Source organism: Ambystoma mexicanum, chromosome 14 (assembly GCF_040938575.1).
Source record: "Ambystoma mexicanum isolate Mex_15411 chromosome 14, UKY_AmexF1_1, whole genome shotgun sequence".
NCBI classification, from domain to species: Eukaryota; Metazoa; Chordata; class Amphibia; order Caudata; family Ambystomatidae; genus Ambystoma; species Ambystoma mexicanum.
Window position 1 is genome coordinate 216,192,014 of NC_090940.1, and position 17,986 is coordinate 216,209,999.

The 17,986-nt window shown below is 48.6% G+C and overlaps 1 protein-coding gene across 1 annotated transcript in view; it reads right to left on the reverse strand.

The window, feature by feature from the left end:
• Positions 1–17,986, reverse strand: part of SOS2 (SOS Ras/Rho guanine nucleotide exchange factor 2) — a 1,344,468-nt gene that overhangs the window by 158,449 nt on the left and 1,168,033 nt on the right. The window contains exon 19 of the mRNA XM_069638977.1: positions 9,350–9,466. Coding sequence (XP_069495078.1) covers positions 9,350–9,466 — 117 coding nt within the window. The remainder of the gene's footprint in view (positions 1–9,349; positions 9,467–17,986) is intronic.

The following is a 17,986-nucleotide window of genomic DNA, read 5'->3' on the forward strand; positions in this document are numbered from 1 at the left end:
GCGCTCCGAGGAGGGCCGCTACAGCATTCATGAGCCTGGTAAAGACCCTGGGGGCCAAACGGAAGGATTTTGTATTGGAAATCGTAGCCCATGATTCTGAACCGTAGGAAAGAACAATGGAGCTGCCAAATTGGGACCTGTAGGTACGCGTCCTTCAGGTCCAGGGAACACATCCAGTCTCCCTTGTTCAATGTCTTCGCTATAAAAGCTGGCATAACCATCTTGAATTTTTGCAGGGGTAAGGAGAAGTTGAGGGTGGAAAGGTCCAGCACAACTCTCAGACTCGCCTGGTTCTTCTTCTGAATGGCGAAAATCCTGGAGTAGAAGACAAAGCCTCGCTGGGAGGCTGGAGCTTCCTTCACTGCCTGGCTCTCTACGAGCGACGGGATCTCTGCCAAAAGAGTTGCTGTCCCAATCTGTGGGAGAGGAGGGGAGGAGGGAAGAGAGGCTGGGATGGGTAGGCCGTACCCAGTGGATACTACGGAGAGGATCCAGGGGCCCGTGAAATTCTGGTGCCAGAATTGTGCACGGAGAGCAAGCCTGCCCCCAACCGGAGACACGTGGACCCGAAGGGGTGTGTCATGCCTTCTTTCCCTCAGAGGCTGAGGCTGAGGAGGGGGACTGGCAAAAGCCCTTACCCCCCTTTTTTGATGTTTGTGCTGGCTCTGAGACGGCCAGCGGTCCGGCTGCCTGGATCCGCGTTCCTGGAAGCCGCAGAACCCTCCATATGTACAACCCTTCTCTGAGCGCTGCTGAGATTGGGTGTAAGATTTGGGCGTAGTCTTTGTAAGAATGGACAAGGACTTTGCCCTTTGTGAGCTGTTCTTTTTGTCCAGCTCTTCGTCCGTAGAGGAGTGGAAGAGGCCCCCCCTCCTCGAACGGGAGATCTAGGATGCGCTCCTGGACATCAAGGTTGAATTTCATTGCACAGAGCCAGGTTGTGCGCCTCATGTCTGTGGCAATGCAGATGGCACAGCCAGAGGTATCGATATGCGCTACTGTAGATTCCATGAGGTCATGGGCCACAAGCTTGGCCTCCGCTAGCCCAGCCTTAAAGCGTGATTGGCATTGGGAGGGGAGTTCCGGGAGGAAGTCCGCAATTTCCTACCATAACTGTTAGTTATCGACAGCCAGCATGGCATCTGCACTGGCCTGACGCAGGTGCAAAGAGGCGTTGGAGTAGATCTTCTTGCCGTAAGCCTCCAAGATCTTCTCCTCCTTGCCTGGCAGCGCTGCAGAGGAGGAGGCCGAGGACGACTGAGGCTTGGAATAAAGTGATGTCGCAGCAGCGATCACCGAGGAGTGTGGCTGTACTTGGCGTCCAGGGTCGGTTGACTGGCTGGACTGAGTGGGGCTTGAGCCAACCCTTCTTGGCTAGGGAGACTACATCGGTTTGCAGTGGAATCCCCGTGTTGGCAGAGGGGCGTCTTGTGAGGACTTAAACCAGAACCCCCTCTGCCGGCTGTTCGACCTCGGGCTGAGGGAGGCCCAGGTACTCCGCCAGGCCAGAAAGACGTTCATGGAAGGTCCTGGCTGAGGATGCCGTGTCCGGATCCTCCTCCTCATCCGTGTCCTGCGGATCCGGAGGATCTTGTGGAGGAGGAGGAGGAGGGGTAGATGGAGCTGGAGGCTGGGGTACAGAAACCGCAGCCAGAGGTTGCAGAGTCGGCTGTGGAGCCGGCTGCACTGGGGTCAGCAAGCCTGATAGAGGCGTCTGTGGTGCCACTAGCATGGCGGGGAGGACATACCTGACTGCGTCCTTGATGATAGCCACCATCTGCGAAGACCTCATGAGTCTGAGGAATTTGTCGAAGAGCACCTCCTCACTGGCTGAAGAGGTAGTAGGGGGTACCAACAGGGTAGCGGCAGACACTGGAGCCGTTGCGTACCCAGTCTGTATGGACGGATGGGAAAGTTGCCCTGCGCATATGAAGGGTAGACTAGGCTACGTACCTGGTTGCGACCAGTTCCGCCTTGACACTCTTATTCGCTGAATTCATGGAATGGCGTTGGACGGGTGTTCCTCATTGGCACGGCGGGCATTTTTTTTTAGCTGCCTGCCATGTTCCAGCAACGTGATGTCCAGCCCGCTGGGTCCGGCCTCGTCAAAGACTCTTGTGTGTTGATCATTGGGCCTACCCTGCTCCTCGGGTCTCAGCCCCGAAGGTGTGACACCCTCGACCCAGGGGTCGGTAGATGCGTTTAGGCACCCCCGCGGACGTACTGCCGTAACAGTGCCTGGCCCCTCGGATGTATTGCTGGTGTTAGGGGGTAGCCCCTCGCCCATTGCACCGGTAAAAGTGCAGAGCCCCTTAGGTGTAAGCCCGGTACAAGAACCTTCCGGTCCCTCAACACTGCGTCCGGGAGGATCCGAGGACCCCTCGACCCGAGGGCCGGTAGCTGACGCAGCCTCAGTGCACGTGCCGGTAGAAGGACCTGGCCGGTCCCTCCCACATGGGAGAGTCCTTGGGAAGGAGTCTCTCTTGCGGGGTGCGCTGGAAAATATCGGCCCTACTTTGGACCTGGGACGATCTTCACGAAGTTCTTGAGATCCTCTGGAGGCGACTTTTGGAAGCGCTCCCTCCACCTGGCTAGTCTCTTCTTCAGCGCCTTCGAGGACAGAGAGTCACACGCCGAACAGGATTGCCAAACGTGGTCTGGACCAAAGCAACGTAGGCAGGGGGGTGTGGGTGTCTGAAGTTGGGAAGAGCCCGTTGCAGGATGGACACCTGCTGAATCCTGTAGAAGTCGACATGCGCCGGGGAGGAGCGCGACGCCTGAGGACTGAGTACCTGAATGATAGAAAAGACAAAAAAAGAGAAGTAGTATAACTGCGTGGAATTACATGGCCAAAGCCAAAGCCAGGAGCGCTGGTGAATAAGTCCCGTTCCAGTCGACGCAGAAAAGGGGACATGGGTGTGGCGCCGGAGGGCGGAGTCAGGGCAGTACATGCTCCCTGGGCCGCACCCCCGCGCGCCTCTAAATTTAAAGGTTGAAGGAGGTTTTTTCTGGTGAAAAAGGTTCCCTCTGCCGTCCCTTGGAAGGGACGCCCATACAGTATGGAGGAAAGGGGACTGGACGCAAGAGTACTTGGCAGTTTCCATGGAGGTCGTTTTCTTTGTCAACTCGTCATCGATCAATGAATGGAAGAGGTCCACACCCTAGAAGATCTAGGATCCGCTCTTGCATGTCAGATGAAAACTTATTGGCATGGATCCACACCATCCTTCTCATCTCGATCCGCAGGCACAGCCCTCTGCTGGATGTGTCACGGGTTCCGGCGCAACGGCTCAGGGATCGCCAGGCCAGCCTTGAAGGAGAAGGAGGCCCAGATTGAGGTCAGGCAGAAACTACCCGAGCTCCCGCCACAGCTTATGAAAGGGTCTCGGCATTAGCCTGCAGCAAATGCAGACCTGACATGGCATAGCACCGTTTGCCCAATGACTCAAGAACCTTGATCTCTTTGGACAGACAACTGGAGTAGGCACCTGAGGAGGAAGACGTCAAAGGCAATGGTTTGGAATAGAGGGAGGCTGCGGCCACCACTGAAGGTGAGGCTGAGGGTGGGAAGCCAGGAGGACCAGCTCTTCCCATCCGTCAGCCTGAACTTTCTGTACAACTTCTTGTTCATCTGGACATTGGCCCTGGGCTCCTCCCAGACCTTTCTTGTTGCCTGCAGGACATCTTTCTGGAGCAGAATGCCAGAATGGCTTGTGGTGCATTTGCCCAAAACCTCTGCTAGCACTCCCGACTCCTGAGGGGCCTCCTCAGGCAGGGGGAGCACCAAGAACTCTGCAAGGCACTGAAAGCAGTCATGAAAGGCCTCGACAGTTGCCAAGGGTTCATCATCCTAGTCGTTGTCGATCATCGCCCCTCGCCCCTCTTTTTTACAGAATGAGGGCAGTCCGGGCTCTGGGACGCCGGTGCCGGCAGGGTCCACCCTAGGTCCGGAACTGAAGACCGGTCCAACGGTTGTTGAGGGGGAGGCATTGGTGGTCCAGGAGGAGAAGCAGGGGTCTGGATAACTGGCAAAGCATGGACCGGGGGGCGGGACAGGCAGTGGCACGGGCTGCGCTGGAAGAACAGGCAGAGGGCCCAGAGGAGGAGGCCAGGGAGGCACAACCTGTGGGTCACTCACCTCCTTCACTATGTCCTTGAGGAGCCCTGTCATCTGTGAGGAATGCATGAGGAGGAGGAAGCACTCAAAGTGGTCCTCGCAAACCGCCGGGTCTCTAGGGGGTTGGCCGTCCGAAACGCTGGGTTGCCGCTCCTGACCCAAGTGCCGCGGTGCATGAGGCGTGTCGTCTTAAGGCTGCGATGGATAGATGTATCCCTGCAGAGACCAGATACCTGTACCATGCAGTCCCCTGCCCCTTCCAGAGGGCAGGGACTGGGACCTTCTTGCAAGGCCCATTCAATTGGTGAGAGCATGGGGGGGGATTCTGAGTTGAATCCAAGATGACCAGATGACCGCCGGCCTAGTAGGCTCTGCCACATGCTTATCTGCCATCTTGGGGCTTTGGGCCATGCCTTGGGCAGGAGGGCGCGAAGGCCCGAGCCACGTGCTGGCTCAGACATGGGAGGACACGCCTTCGGCCCTGAACCCGAAACAGAAGCGTCAACCTCAGAGATCACTCTGGTATGCACTGAGCCCTCAAGTAGGCTGTGTGCCCTCGGCACCTGCGCCGGTAGTTGTGCTGGATCATGCCAAGGACTGACTCTTGGGGGTAGAACACGAAGATCCTTTGCCCCTTGGGGTCGATAAGGAGGACAAACTGGATCACCCTCCCGAGGTCAGCCCGGTAATGCTTCCGATCCCCTCAGGCTGGGAGCCGGTAGCCTTGACGGCCTCAGATCTGCCCACGGAACGCCTGGAAGAGCACCTGGTACCCTTGGCTTGGGAGCCAGTAGCCTTAGCACCCTCAGGTCTGCCAGAACCTGAATCCAAACAAAGGGCCTACCTTGTCTTGACAGGAAGTATGGGAGACAAAGGGCCTCATTACGACCTTGGTGGTAGCCATGCCGCTATTGGCAGCATGGCTGCCACCGAAATTGCATCCGGGTTCCCAGAATGAGGAATTGCCGGGCCATTCAGAGTTCGGAGGGCCTGGTAATTCCTCCTTCTAGGAACCCGGACCTTCCGCAAGGGGACCTCGTAATCAGGCAGGACGGGGTTGACGGCGCCGGCACCTTTACCGGCACCATTAACCCCGTCCCGCCTGGGTTATAATGAGGCCCAAAATCTTTAAAGCGAGCTGGAGGAGAAGTGTGGAAAATTTCCCTCCAACGTGACAACTGATTCTTCAATGCCCGGTGAACGAGAGCACTGCAAGCTGTGCACGCGTCCCAGAGGTGGTTGGTCCCCAAGTACTCCAGACAGAGTGCATGGGGGTCCGAGGCCGGGCACGAGTGATCGCGGGACGCACATCTCATGAATCCTCCTGCAGCCGACATGCGCTGGGCAGGGGAGGCAAGGCACCGAAGAGAGGTGAAGATGTTTCAAAAACAAAACGGGAAGCAAGCGGAAAGTTAAAAAAAAGTCTCTGCGCCTGGCGGTCAGGTCAGACACCGCCTGTGTGGAAAAAGGGACTGAGGTGAGGTGCCGGAGGGTGCGTTCCCACGCCCCTGCGCGTTATACTTAATTTAAAGGGGAAGCTCAGTTTTCCGGCTGCCAAAGGTTCCAGTAGCGTCCCCATGTTGGGGGGACGCCCGCAAGGATGGAGGGGCGGGACGTACGAGTAGTGGAGTTTGCTGAGCACTAGTTTGGAGATTAGATTTTTCGTAGAGTGGCAAATAGGAAATTGACATTTTCTGAATGTTCAGAAGGGTAACGTGAGCAGCAGAGGCAGTCATAGTGATGAATTGTTGCTTTTGGAGGTAGCTATCCAATAGGACCCCAAGGTTGCAAGCCTTGGACAAGGGAGCAAGACGGTCAGATGGGAAGAAGACAACCAAAAAAGCAACTTACACTATCTCCATGCAAATTAAGGTTGGTGTTAATTAGAAAAAACCTAACTGGTTTTCGCAGGATTTACAAAAGTTTAAAGGAATAAAAAAATGTTTTAATCAATCTGTTGAAAGCCAGATCTGCAAAAAATAAACACCAGAAAATGTACATCGCCCTCATTGACCTGTCAAAGGCTTTCGATACAATCAGAAGAGCGAAACTGTGCGATAAACTCGAGACATGAGAGTGTTCTCAAGACCTCGTGGAGAATATCAAAGATCTTTACCTGGATACAAGTATCAGAGTAAGGCTGGATAATACAGGGACACTGTCAGACCAAATTACCATCAAAACGGGTCTGAAACAAGGTTGTTCACTAGCGCTGGAACTCTACAACCTGTTTACATCAGACATTGAAGAGGCCTTTGATTTCACACGCTGCTTTCCACCAAAGGTTGCGGGGTCATCAATAGGGAGGCTGTTATACGCAGATGATATTGTTCTGATAGATCAGACTCCGATAGGTCTGCAACGACAGCTTACAATTTTACAGTCATATGTGGATGCTAATGATCTGATAATCCAGAAAATTAGAGGATAATGAGGTTTACCCAGGGAGGGAAGAAATGTAAAAACAGGAAGACTGAATGGACACTAAAAGGATGTAGACTGTGTGAGCTCACTGGCGAGATAGAATCCTTGAAACATCTAACCCTAAGTTGTCCGGGCCTAAGGAATGAACGTGAGCATTGTTTAGGGCACATTGTGAGAAGTTACCCAACTAGAAGTATGGATGACTGGTGGAGAATAATGATCAAGGGAGGAAAAATACGCCCCAAAAGCCTGAAATTCTATACATCCAGATTTGAAAGCAGATTGCTCCACAGAACTATTTAGGAAGCAATTGAAGACTCTGCTGTTCAGAAAAGGCTTCTAGTTTGAAATGTGTTACTGGGCCAGCACACCATAGTTTTGCTAGTAACAATGTCTGTTTTGCATTGTTTGGTGTTGTGCCCATAAGCCTATGGGTCATTTGCTGCGCGGTAGAAATGATTAAAGTAAAAGTAAAGTAAGATTACAGGGAACAATAGGAATGGAATCGGAAGCTGGGAGAAAGACAACTTATGCTTTTGAAGAGTTCAGCATGAGGCAACGGAAAACCATCTAGTGACAGTTTGCAGTCAGATAGTTGGTAACCGGTTCTGAGATGAAAGGAGGGAAAAGACAAAAATATTTGAGTGTTTTCAGAAAAGAGATGATCGTGAAAGCCAAAGGAGGGGAGGCTACGGGGAGCTGGGTTGGGCCGGGTCAGAGTTTTGCAAACCCCACAATATTGTATAGGAGCGACCTTCCAGGTAGGAAGTAACTCAGGTTAGAGCAGGTTTGCAAGACCCAAGTCCTGAAGGTGTGTGAAACCTGAAGGAGTCTCACCTGCTAGTCCCCGGGATCTGTCATCCAGGTGGCCAGGACAGAGTCATCGCTGTTGGATCCAGTTCCTGGTGGGAAGGGGGGGAGACCACTTGTGGGAGGGCCACCTGGATGAGGGGTCTTCGGGAAGTGGGACTCCGAAGGGTGAGAACCGATATCCCCTTCCCTGTAATACCTTTTCCCCATCCTACCAGATAGGATATCTAGAAGCTCAACCCCCCGCTCCCGTTTCCCTGAAAGGAACACTTTCTCACAGACAGTTTATCATGAGCGACAATGGACTAACACCAGAGCCGTATACCTGACATGTCCCAATTCCCTGCTCAGGCAAATACTAATTATTACACACACCTGACTCCCATTACATTTCCCCACATGCATAAAAGGCGAGCACGAAAGCACACTTGGAGCGAGGAAAAGCACACGAGGAAGCAGCAGTTCTGAGATGACGATTTAACACAAGGAGAAAGGTCGTGAGACTGGAGAGGGTTGTAAGGAGGGAAGTGCCCTTGACCTCTAGAAACCGTTACTTTCACGAGCCTTGGAAAGTGAGAAGCCTGAGACCGAGAACTGACGCTGATCTATCCGACACAGTGCATCAAAGGTAACTGGGGTGCTCCAGTGTTGATAACCCAGGCCGGAAAGAATGATTGCTGGAGTGGTACTCTCCTTGGCTCCTGTAAGAAAGCCGCGCAGGTAAAAGCAGCACAGACGGTGAGTCGGAGAAACCGATACAAAATCAGCTTGTGTTTTAACCAAGGTTGCAAGCAGCAACATTGTATGAAGAAATGCACAAAGGACAGTATTTGAAGCGCATGTGATGAGAGGTGCAAGCAAGTGGAAACTAAGGAGTGAATGTACTTTGAAAAGGCCAAATAAGATATCAGTACAGAGTGGTCCGGCGCCACATCAGTGCTTATTCAAAGGTCTCTGTAAGGTATCCAACTGAATGGCAACCGTACTGTAAAAGAAGAGAACCTTGTATCAAAGTGGTCCTGCGACGGGTCAAGCTAAAACCTGTACACATTTGAAAGTCTCCGATAACTATAAAGTGAACTTCAAATGGTCCGAGCCCAGCTGAGGGAGACTAATTGAATGTGAAGAAGAGATCTGAGCCCGGCTCAGGGGGATCCAGGGTGAACCGTGAGTCACCTGAGTACATGAAAGAGAAATGAACAGGGGAGCCCATGGGGCAACCCAGACTAAGCCCAAAAGTTGAAGGAAATTATAACTTCAACCCTACATTAAGGAAGGATATAAAAAAGTCAACCATGAAAATAGTAAACGACTAGGTGAGAGGGGAAAAATATTCCTCTTCACTTAGGGACAAGAAAAAATAGTTACCTAGTCAAAGAAAAACGTTCTGGGGTTGACAAATGTCAGGAAGATGTATCGTTGATATGAAAATGTTCGCCAACAGGTACTTCAGATTGCATTTTAGTAAGAAGCACACAAACGGTGATGTGCATTAAATGATTTAAAGTGGGTTTATTTTTTACTGTTTCACTAATATGCTAAACATATATGTAGTCATAACGTGCAAGTAGTGTTCCAAGCAGGCACTTATTTTAGAAATTGAATGTTTATATGCTGCATCAAAATGCTCTGCTACACGTCTAGTGACATGCCATTGGAGCTCAATATTCCATATGTTCTCCAACTGCTGAACTGCTTGTAAATTATATGAGTTTTTGTGTCCTCCCCGAAATTGTACTGTAAAATTACCTATTTCGACCCATTTAAATAAAAACGTTTCTTGGTGGCAGACAACCCCCTCCGCCCCCACTGCATTGGGCTCGCTCAGTACACTTCCTTGCACCAATTACACATTACAGTCAAGCAAACAGACATTACCATATCATTGGAAAGGGCAAAAAAATAAATTAAAAAAAACGTTCACATGGGAACAACTTTGTAATTACAGTAACGCTACAAAAACAAATATAATAAAAAAATGTACATGATGACACTTACAAATCGCGGCGGCTGTTTGCAGTTTCGAGGTTCAATTTCTAGAGACTTGTTGAACAAGTAGTCTGTAAACGTTTTCTCCGATTCATTATCCATTGGATTGAGATTTTCAAAAAACCTCTAGAATATATAAAAACAATGGCACACATTTTAGTACGGTTTATTTAATGAAGAGACTGATGTGCTTCAAGTGACAGCACCTAAAAATGTTTAAAAGTTAGGATGATAAAAGTGGATTGAAAGATAAAAATAAACGTACCTAACTGTAACACTGCCTTTCAGTGCATCTCCCCAAACACATGCTGTCTGAATATTGTTAGGGAGTTTTATTTAAGTCCACCTATGGTAGGACTCGAGAAGACTCACTCTTGGATGTACGGGGCTCCAACTCTTGGGCTTGGCCTGAACTACACAAAAGATGTGATAGCTATGGTCGAGCATCCAGGCTTAGTGGGAGGGAGAAGGGCTGTAGGTGAATACAAGGCATGCCTATAGTCAAAAATACACTTAAACACAGTAGGTTTTAAAAAAATATTATTTATTATAAACACGAAGGCAGCTAACCCCGTATTAGAATTACGGGCACGTAAACGTATTCACATTTATATACAGTAAGACTCAGTTCAATAGTAAACTCTTAGATGATACACAGATATGTAGTTAGAGTAGCATTCAAGTTTAGCAAATACTTTTCTATAACCAACATTTAAGGTAAGCAACACAGATACTGGTAAGCACTTTTAGGCAACCTCTACATGAGAAATCCCAGCCCTATCTGGGAAGAAGAGTCTCAAAGTCAGTGGGGACAATGGGTGACAGGTGTCAGCAGAACAATTTCAAAAAGGAGAAATGACAGCCTCTTTTCTGGGTTTATTTCTCCAAATGTGGAGACATATTTAAGATATAGAGGGATGGGGGGGTTAGGGGAACAGTTAAGGTGCGTGTTGGTCGGGGGCGGGTGTCTCCCCCTGCATTTCAACCCAAACCCACCCCCCCCCCAAAAAGATGACGTCATTTCTAGTTTCGAAATGTTAACGTATATCTGGGTGACAGGGTTCCTGGGAGGCAAGACAAAGAAAGGCAGATGCGGTCAAAGTTATCAAAATAGCATGTTTCTTCTATGTTGCAGGTAGGTAAAATGTTTAGTTAGAAGACGGTGGTTTAGGGAGGTCAGGCGGACCGCCTTGAAGATTGTAGACCAAATGGCCAGTGTCCTTAGGCCACGGAGAACACAGTTGTGGGGGGTCCACCCCAATGGGACTCAGGAAGCTCAGGAGGAGTCCAATTCAACACAGCAAGCACCAAGGTGACTACCTGGGAGCAGGACAGTACCTTTTCAGGCGACACCAGCTTCTGGTCAGATTCTTGGTTTGTAAGTTGAAGCAGGAACTTTTGGCGGGAGCAGCCGGTCAGCTTCTTGCGATAGGATGCCCAGCATATCTTGACGATACTGGCTTGTTGGGATTCCACACAGGCTTTGGTTCAGCAATGGTTGTCACAGTGCAGGCTTCCCTTAGTTTCCCAGTTCCCCTACTTGGGTTAAAGTTCCAGGCGAAACCGCGCTTCAGGGGACCAGGACAGCAGAAGAAGGTTCAAGAAAGGGCAAGTCACCAACAGTTTGTGAAAAAAGAAGACCGGCACCATTTTAGTACAATGGTAATCCATGTGTCCCTTACCGCAGCACGACAGCAGCCTGCGTGTTGGTTTCACCAAATAATAAAAAAAAATGTAAAAAAACTACCGGTACAAAACATCCACTGCCACCAGCCAGTAAAATGAACTTGTCACTGTAACTAGGAATTTACAGAAGTGGGAACGGGGGAAAAGGAATCAACTGTGTCCCCTCAGCATTCCACATAAAATGGGGTGTGCTGATTACACATGGAAACCGTAGTTATCACAAGGAAAATAAAAAGCAGCTCAAAGAGTTCCTAACAAAAAGAAAAGTGCTGTCTGCTGCAATAATAAATTGCAAAAAAACAAAAAACAAAGTTGCAAAAACCTTCCCAGCGATAGAGTCAAAGACAGAGTGAGTGCGGTGGGGGGGTGCAGAGGTTCCCACTCAGGAGAACGGATTAAAAAGTGCTGGTGAACTCACAAGTGGGGAGAACATTGCACCAAAATGGAATTCTACATAAAATCCTACGGTCAGGAGAATTCCAGATTTGTTCAAGAAGAACTCACTTTTCTTTGCATCTTTTCTTCACTAGGTGGAGATGAGCAAGATTTAAAGGCAATCAACGTTAAATATATGTGTAAGTATATCTAAACCATTAAGATATTCAAGAGAGGTGAGGGAAGAAGAGTGCAGGAGTACCCATGCTGTCGTTTGTGGGAGAACTAATGTCAAGGAAAGTACCTTTTCCTTCTCCAGCTTGAGATATTCTACAGACGCACGCTGTTAGAAAAGAAGAGGACGCAGAGTCATTTGCACCAGCAGTAGGTCCTAAAGAGAGCTCATGTTTTATTTCCTATTTTGCCCCTCTCCTTCAGTGGCATGACGTTGCATGCAATGTTAAATACGTTCCTTCCCACCGCAAACCTACCTGGTGTGGGCCAATGACTCTGCAAAGCAATAGGTCAAACCTTGATGGCAGAATTTGCATTAGTATTGATCAGGTCAATACGTTTATTATACTTTGGGGGACGGTAGGCTTTGGGAACACTGCAATTATGGCTTCAGTCTTGGTGTGTGTGGCCACAACTGTTTTCAGAAGTGTTCTTGTTGCCACCATCTAAGGTTTCAGTAATGAAGGAGGCGTGTTGTAGTAACATGTTACAAAAACATCAGGCTCTAGCAAGAGATACATGTTGTAAGAACCTTTGAATGCCCAAACAGAACAGTATAAACATTTTGTAGAATTATTTTCATTCTCTTTACAAATACCTTTACTAAGAACCCATCAGTTAACATTAAGGCATTTGTGAATATAGTTGGATTTTGTAAGGAAGCTCGTTTGAAACAGGCACCAGTTGGTTCCCTTTATCGCACACGGGATCCATAACCTTCTACCTCATCTACAGACCACCTCACATGAGCTCATCTTTCATTGCCGACATCTCCAATGTGCCTGCCTCTGCCAAATTAGCACACAGAAACAATGTCTTTCTCTGAGATTTAACATCCCCAAGTCTCACGCCGACACCCACACTCAAAGCACTCTTTTCACATTGATATGATCCATGAACCTTAAGCAAATTGTGTACTCCCCAACCCACAACAAAGGCCCCACCCTAGACATAGTCCTTACTTCATCCGCCTTCATCACCTGCGCATACCCTATCACACTTGACTGGACTCAGATCATGCTGCCAACCTACTGTCGATCACTGACCACAGCCCAAAAAGGTCAGGCTAAACGCCCCTCTCACTCAGCGCCACTCATTCAAAACCTTTCCAGTCAATGAGCTAGGACCACACTTCATAGATTTCTCCACCACAGGGAATGCCTCCGTCCTCAAAATATTATTCAACAGCTCCCTTATGCAACTGGTTGACACTCAAGCCCCCTGAAAATCCAGACATGCTAAGACCAAACCATCCACCCCCTTGTACACCCGCCAAGCTTGCCTCCAACAGACACTCAATCAGAGCCCCAGAGAAATGGTGGCACAAAAACCATAATCCTGGTGATCTCAGCAACCGCAAATCTCTGCCAAACGTAGGATTCGGATTAGAGGCCAAAGCTGCTTACTTTTACCAAACCCTCACTCTACCACAAGGGACCTGCAACTCAGGAGAGATGCGACACAATCAACTTCTTTTAATTGGGGGAGGGGGTGACATCAAATCAAACTCACAAAGCTTTAGCTCTGCACACTACAGCACGCACACAGCCCCTCCGGGACAAATTCTCTCCCATCTCCCCCCCAGACCGTCTAAAAACAAATGCTCCCCTCAAACCTACGTCCTCCTCGGATGATATCATCCCGGCCTCCATCATTAAACAATTGGCTGGCCCAACGCTCAAAGCACTCCTCAACATCATTAATGCCTCCCTCACAGAAGCGTCATTCCTGCTAACCCTTAAGACTGGTCTCATACAACCTCTTGAAAAAAACTACATTAGACCCCCAGATGACCTGGCATATACCAGCCCATTTAGAACCTCCCGTTTATTGTCAGAATCTTGGAAAAAGTAATTGCTACTTGCTAGAATTGGGCAACTACACCTCCTCAACGACTATCAGTAGTTGCGCCAAGTGTAGCATCGAGACAGCCACCATCCAGGTGGTATATGATGCCATCCAAATCATGGATAAGGGCAATTCATGCCTCCTAGACCTCTCTGTTGCATTCAACACCATCAACCACTGCAATCCCCCCTACCCCCCCTCACCAACAGGACGGGATTCTCTGGCAAGGCCTTGAATTGGGTTACCTCCTACCTCTTGGACAGACATCAGGCCATCCAGATGACCACGTTGCGTTCTATCCGATACGCAGTCTCATACGGAGTTCCCCAAGGATCCATCCTCTCACCAATCCTTTTTAATCTTTACATGTAGCCTCTAGGCATACTTCTCAAAGATTCCAATATAGCCATTCATCAATCGCTACTCAATTATACATGAGAGAAAAAAAACATCAGTCACCTCAGCAAATACCTAGCCATCATCCATTCCTGGATGTCGACTGCCTACATCAAACTTAAACCATTAAAGAATTTCGTGAATCTCTGCAAAAGTAGCCTTTTCAACAATACCTGGCCAAGGACTCATCCCAGTAGATGTACAGACCGACGCACAGGCCGTAACTCACAGTACTGTACTAATATTAAAAGATACCAGCCCATACTCTGGCTACCCACGCCCTGCACAGCACTCTGGTGCTCTCATGCAATGTGCATGCTTTAAACAATAAAATAAAATATAAATTGATGAAGGCTGATGCTTATACCATCTTTTCAAATTTCCCAATTAAAAATGATGGGTCAGGTCAAACAGATTATGAGAAAAGGGAGAGGTTATATTGAAAAGGATTTAGGAGGAGAGGACCCACTAGACAAAGGATTGGAAGGTACAGTATGAATACACAGATTACTAATTACAAGGCCTGCAGAAGCAGCCCTGTAGTTATGGTTAAGTTGCTCAACCCATAGGAAGAGCACTTTTTAGGCAGCTTATAACTTGGCCCCCCTTTGAGAAACCCTCACGAAACTTTGCAAAAAAAGACTATGGCTCTGTCTGATTGATTTTGCGAAGATTGGCGAGGTTTCTTTAACAGGGTGGGGGCATATAGTAAAGTCCCAAAATTGGTGGTGTTTCTCATAGACGGAAAGGAAGAAAGAAATTTGCTCACGCCTACAGCCCAAACCGCTGGACGGATTTTTAGCACATTTGCGGCAGGAGCGGCGGCTTGGTCCCGAAATTGTGCTTTTGTAAATTTGGTGTAAATCCATCAAGTAGCTTTTTTTTTTTTAAATGACAAAAAAATAGGTAAAAAATAAATTAGTGCTATCTGGGTTCGGTCCGCTATCTGGGTTTGCTGTTGGTACTCTTGTTCAGAATAGAACTGCCAGGCATTTTGATGCTGGACTGCCCTTGGGCAGGACACAGACTGATATGTAGTGGAAATGTCTCTTCTGTGAAAGGATGGTGAGCTAAAGACTCTGGTTGAGACACTAACCCGGGATATAGGCCGGTAGTAGAGAAACTCCCAGAACCCCCCTTGTTTATGTATCTGTCCTCCATCTACAGAACTTTGTAAGCATGTTCTGGGTGTATACGAGTGTGTGTGCGTGAGCTGTGCATGGTTGTGAGTGTACTTCATGACTAACGTGGCTATGTCGTGGTGTCACTAAAAGCTTCAGCACAGTGGTTTCTCTGCATTTATTCAACGCTGTTCATCATGGAATTTGGATCCATGACCACTGTCGAAGCACCTGTATCCATAAAGACCTTCACAGGATAAGTTTGGAGCTGCTATCTGAGAGAATATCTCTCTGCATACGTGTCAGTCACTGGTGCTTCTGCGGGTTGTCCGAATAGTGACTTTGTGCGTTCTTGACTCATATGCCCGTCATGTTCATGGGGATGAGAGGGGCATTCCTGGGACCCTCTCTTTCCAATGGTTGAAGAGGAAGCAAAGACGCTGTTCCTGCAAGGCCTGTCTTCGTACTAGTGAGCTGCAATTGCAGGGGGAGGCTTCTTGTTTCACAAGTCGAGGGCCAGCGGAGTCCAAGTCGAACTCTGGATGACGACCGATGCAGCGAGGTAGCCCAAGAGGAAGCTTATCAGCTCACGGGATCGTTCTAGAACACTTCTGAAAGCTTCCAAGGGTAGGATTCTCAAGCAAGGGACGAGACTGGTTGTTCACGTCGATCCAGGGGATCGAAACGCTGATGAAGGCCTTCTGGACATCAGCCGAGGAGTAATACTTCGCCGGGACGGTAGAAGAAGACAATGCTGGATTGTTGCAACAACCAGTTCCGAGTTTTCAGCAAGATGCCTCTCTTCAATGGCATTGTGGCTTCAACGAACATCAAACAATTGGCTGCAGGAGTCCTTTAAGAATTTGAGCCGGAATAGCCCCCAAGCTCACCAATGATGAGGATCTGCAGCATTCAAACTGCCTGGGGCTGCCCAATCATTGAGTTTCCAGCTACACATGAGCCCATTCAGATACTCTTGGCTGGGATGTGGATTGGGACCAACCCTCAAATCCGCCCACAAACACATAGTGCTACTTTGTCTAGGAAAGATGAGGATTTGCCCAAGAAAGGGCTTCCCATATTTTGTAAATCCAGCCCTCAGAGGGCAGAAAGAAGGCCAAAAGACAAGATGGCCAAAGGACAAGGCAAAATCTCACAGCTCTGCCATTTTAGATTATGTGGTACTCAAAAAAGGAGTTATGAGGTAAAATGTGAAAGTGCATGTGAGAATATAAAAAAACATGGTAGAAAAATATTTGCTTGCCAGCTGCAAATAAAGTTAAAGGGACGCAAATGTATCCTTAACACACCATCTTTAAGGTGGTTTGAGCAGTTTAAAATAAATAAGGAATTTTACAATGGAGGACAAGAGTTCTCCTGTACTGATAGCCTGAGGTGCTGATCAGTGCCTCCACAACCATTGAGTTATGCAAGGCAAGTAAAGTATAAAGACTTTACTTGGCCCTAAAAAGTCAGGTCCAAAACAACAGCTACAAGTTACCCTCACTACTTTAAATGGCTGGTGGCAGTGGTTTAATTTTCCTACCATTGTGCTTTTCTACCACAGGCTGAATCCTCAGCTGCAATATAGCACCCAGGGGTGACCCAAAATGGACCTGGTCTTCTTTTTTCGCCATTTCTTGTTTGTGAGGTCTTTCTTGGGTTTTACTCTGCAAGCCAAACCAAGTTTGAGCTCTTTGTTCGTTTTGCCTTTGGCAGGCTTCAGTACTGAACCCCCCTCTGGCCCCAGTGTGTCTGCAAGGTCAGGAAGTGAGGGAGGTGCCGAAAACTCCCCCGTCCTTTGTCTCCATGGAAACCTGAATGTACCCAGCTTTGTGAGAGACAGCTAGGCTGTGCATAAATGGTTGAAACCTGCTTAAAAGGCGAGGCTTCTTGGACTGAAGACAGAGTCAACCACTGGGAAGAACAACCCGACGAAGAAACCATGAACAAAGTTTGCTGCATCCTCCCCCTGCTGCTGTGCTGAAACTCCCTTTTCTGATCGACAAGAGAAGCTACGGAAAGGACGACTTCTTCCCTTGGGTTAGTGGGACCAACCAACCCGAGACGAACTTTGCTGGAAGACCTTCCCCGACTGGCTGTACTTCTTTGCTGCTGCAGGAACGGAGTGCCAGCAGTGGAGAAATCCGTAGTTGAATGCAATGTCTGTAAGCCGGCCAAAAGCTCCAGGAGTCTCCAGAGGACCCTACTGAAGCAGGACGACCCAAGCTCGAGTTACCTCACCAGAGTGCAGGACTCAAGGAGTGAGGGAAGCCCAACCGGTGTCCAAGATCTGTGGTGGTGCCGTTTACAGTGCCGCTGACCCGAAAAGAGCCCTTAGCTGCCGCCGACCATCCATTTGCTGCTGCACGAGTCCCCAGACGTCTTCCATCGTGTCCACACGGCTGAGGTCCACTAACACAGTATCTGCATCACTGCAACCAGACAGGAGCCAGCTGGATCCTCTTCTAAACAAAAGGTACTGTTCTGACTTTGGGGTACTTACCTCATTGTCTGTAGCTTGCTCTTTTCAGTTGAAACTTGCAGTAGCTGCTTTTCTAGAGTTGATCTCGGCTCTAACTTTCTCAAGTGTAACAGCTTGTGACCCTACAGTGATTTTTCTTCAACAAACTCTCTAACTTTGTGCAAGACTTTTACTATCTAAGAAGTGCCTCATCTCCATAGATTTTGCTCCAATTGACTGCGGTTGTCCTGGCTCCCTGCAGACTCTTCTATTCCATTGACTTTAATTCTTACTGTCCCTCATAGGTGATGCCTTGGGTTTAAACTTATATTGCTGGGAAAGGTTTTCATCTAGACTTCATTGGAAGATTTAAAGTGCTCACATGCCCTGAGAACCCGTTTAACCTCTTTCCTTCCTCTAACCTTCCCTTTCTACCAACTCCAGAATTTACAAAGTACAAAAGTGATATATAAATGCCATTACTGTCCTAGTTAGTGAAGTCACCTCAGGGTGTACAAAGTG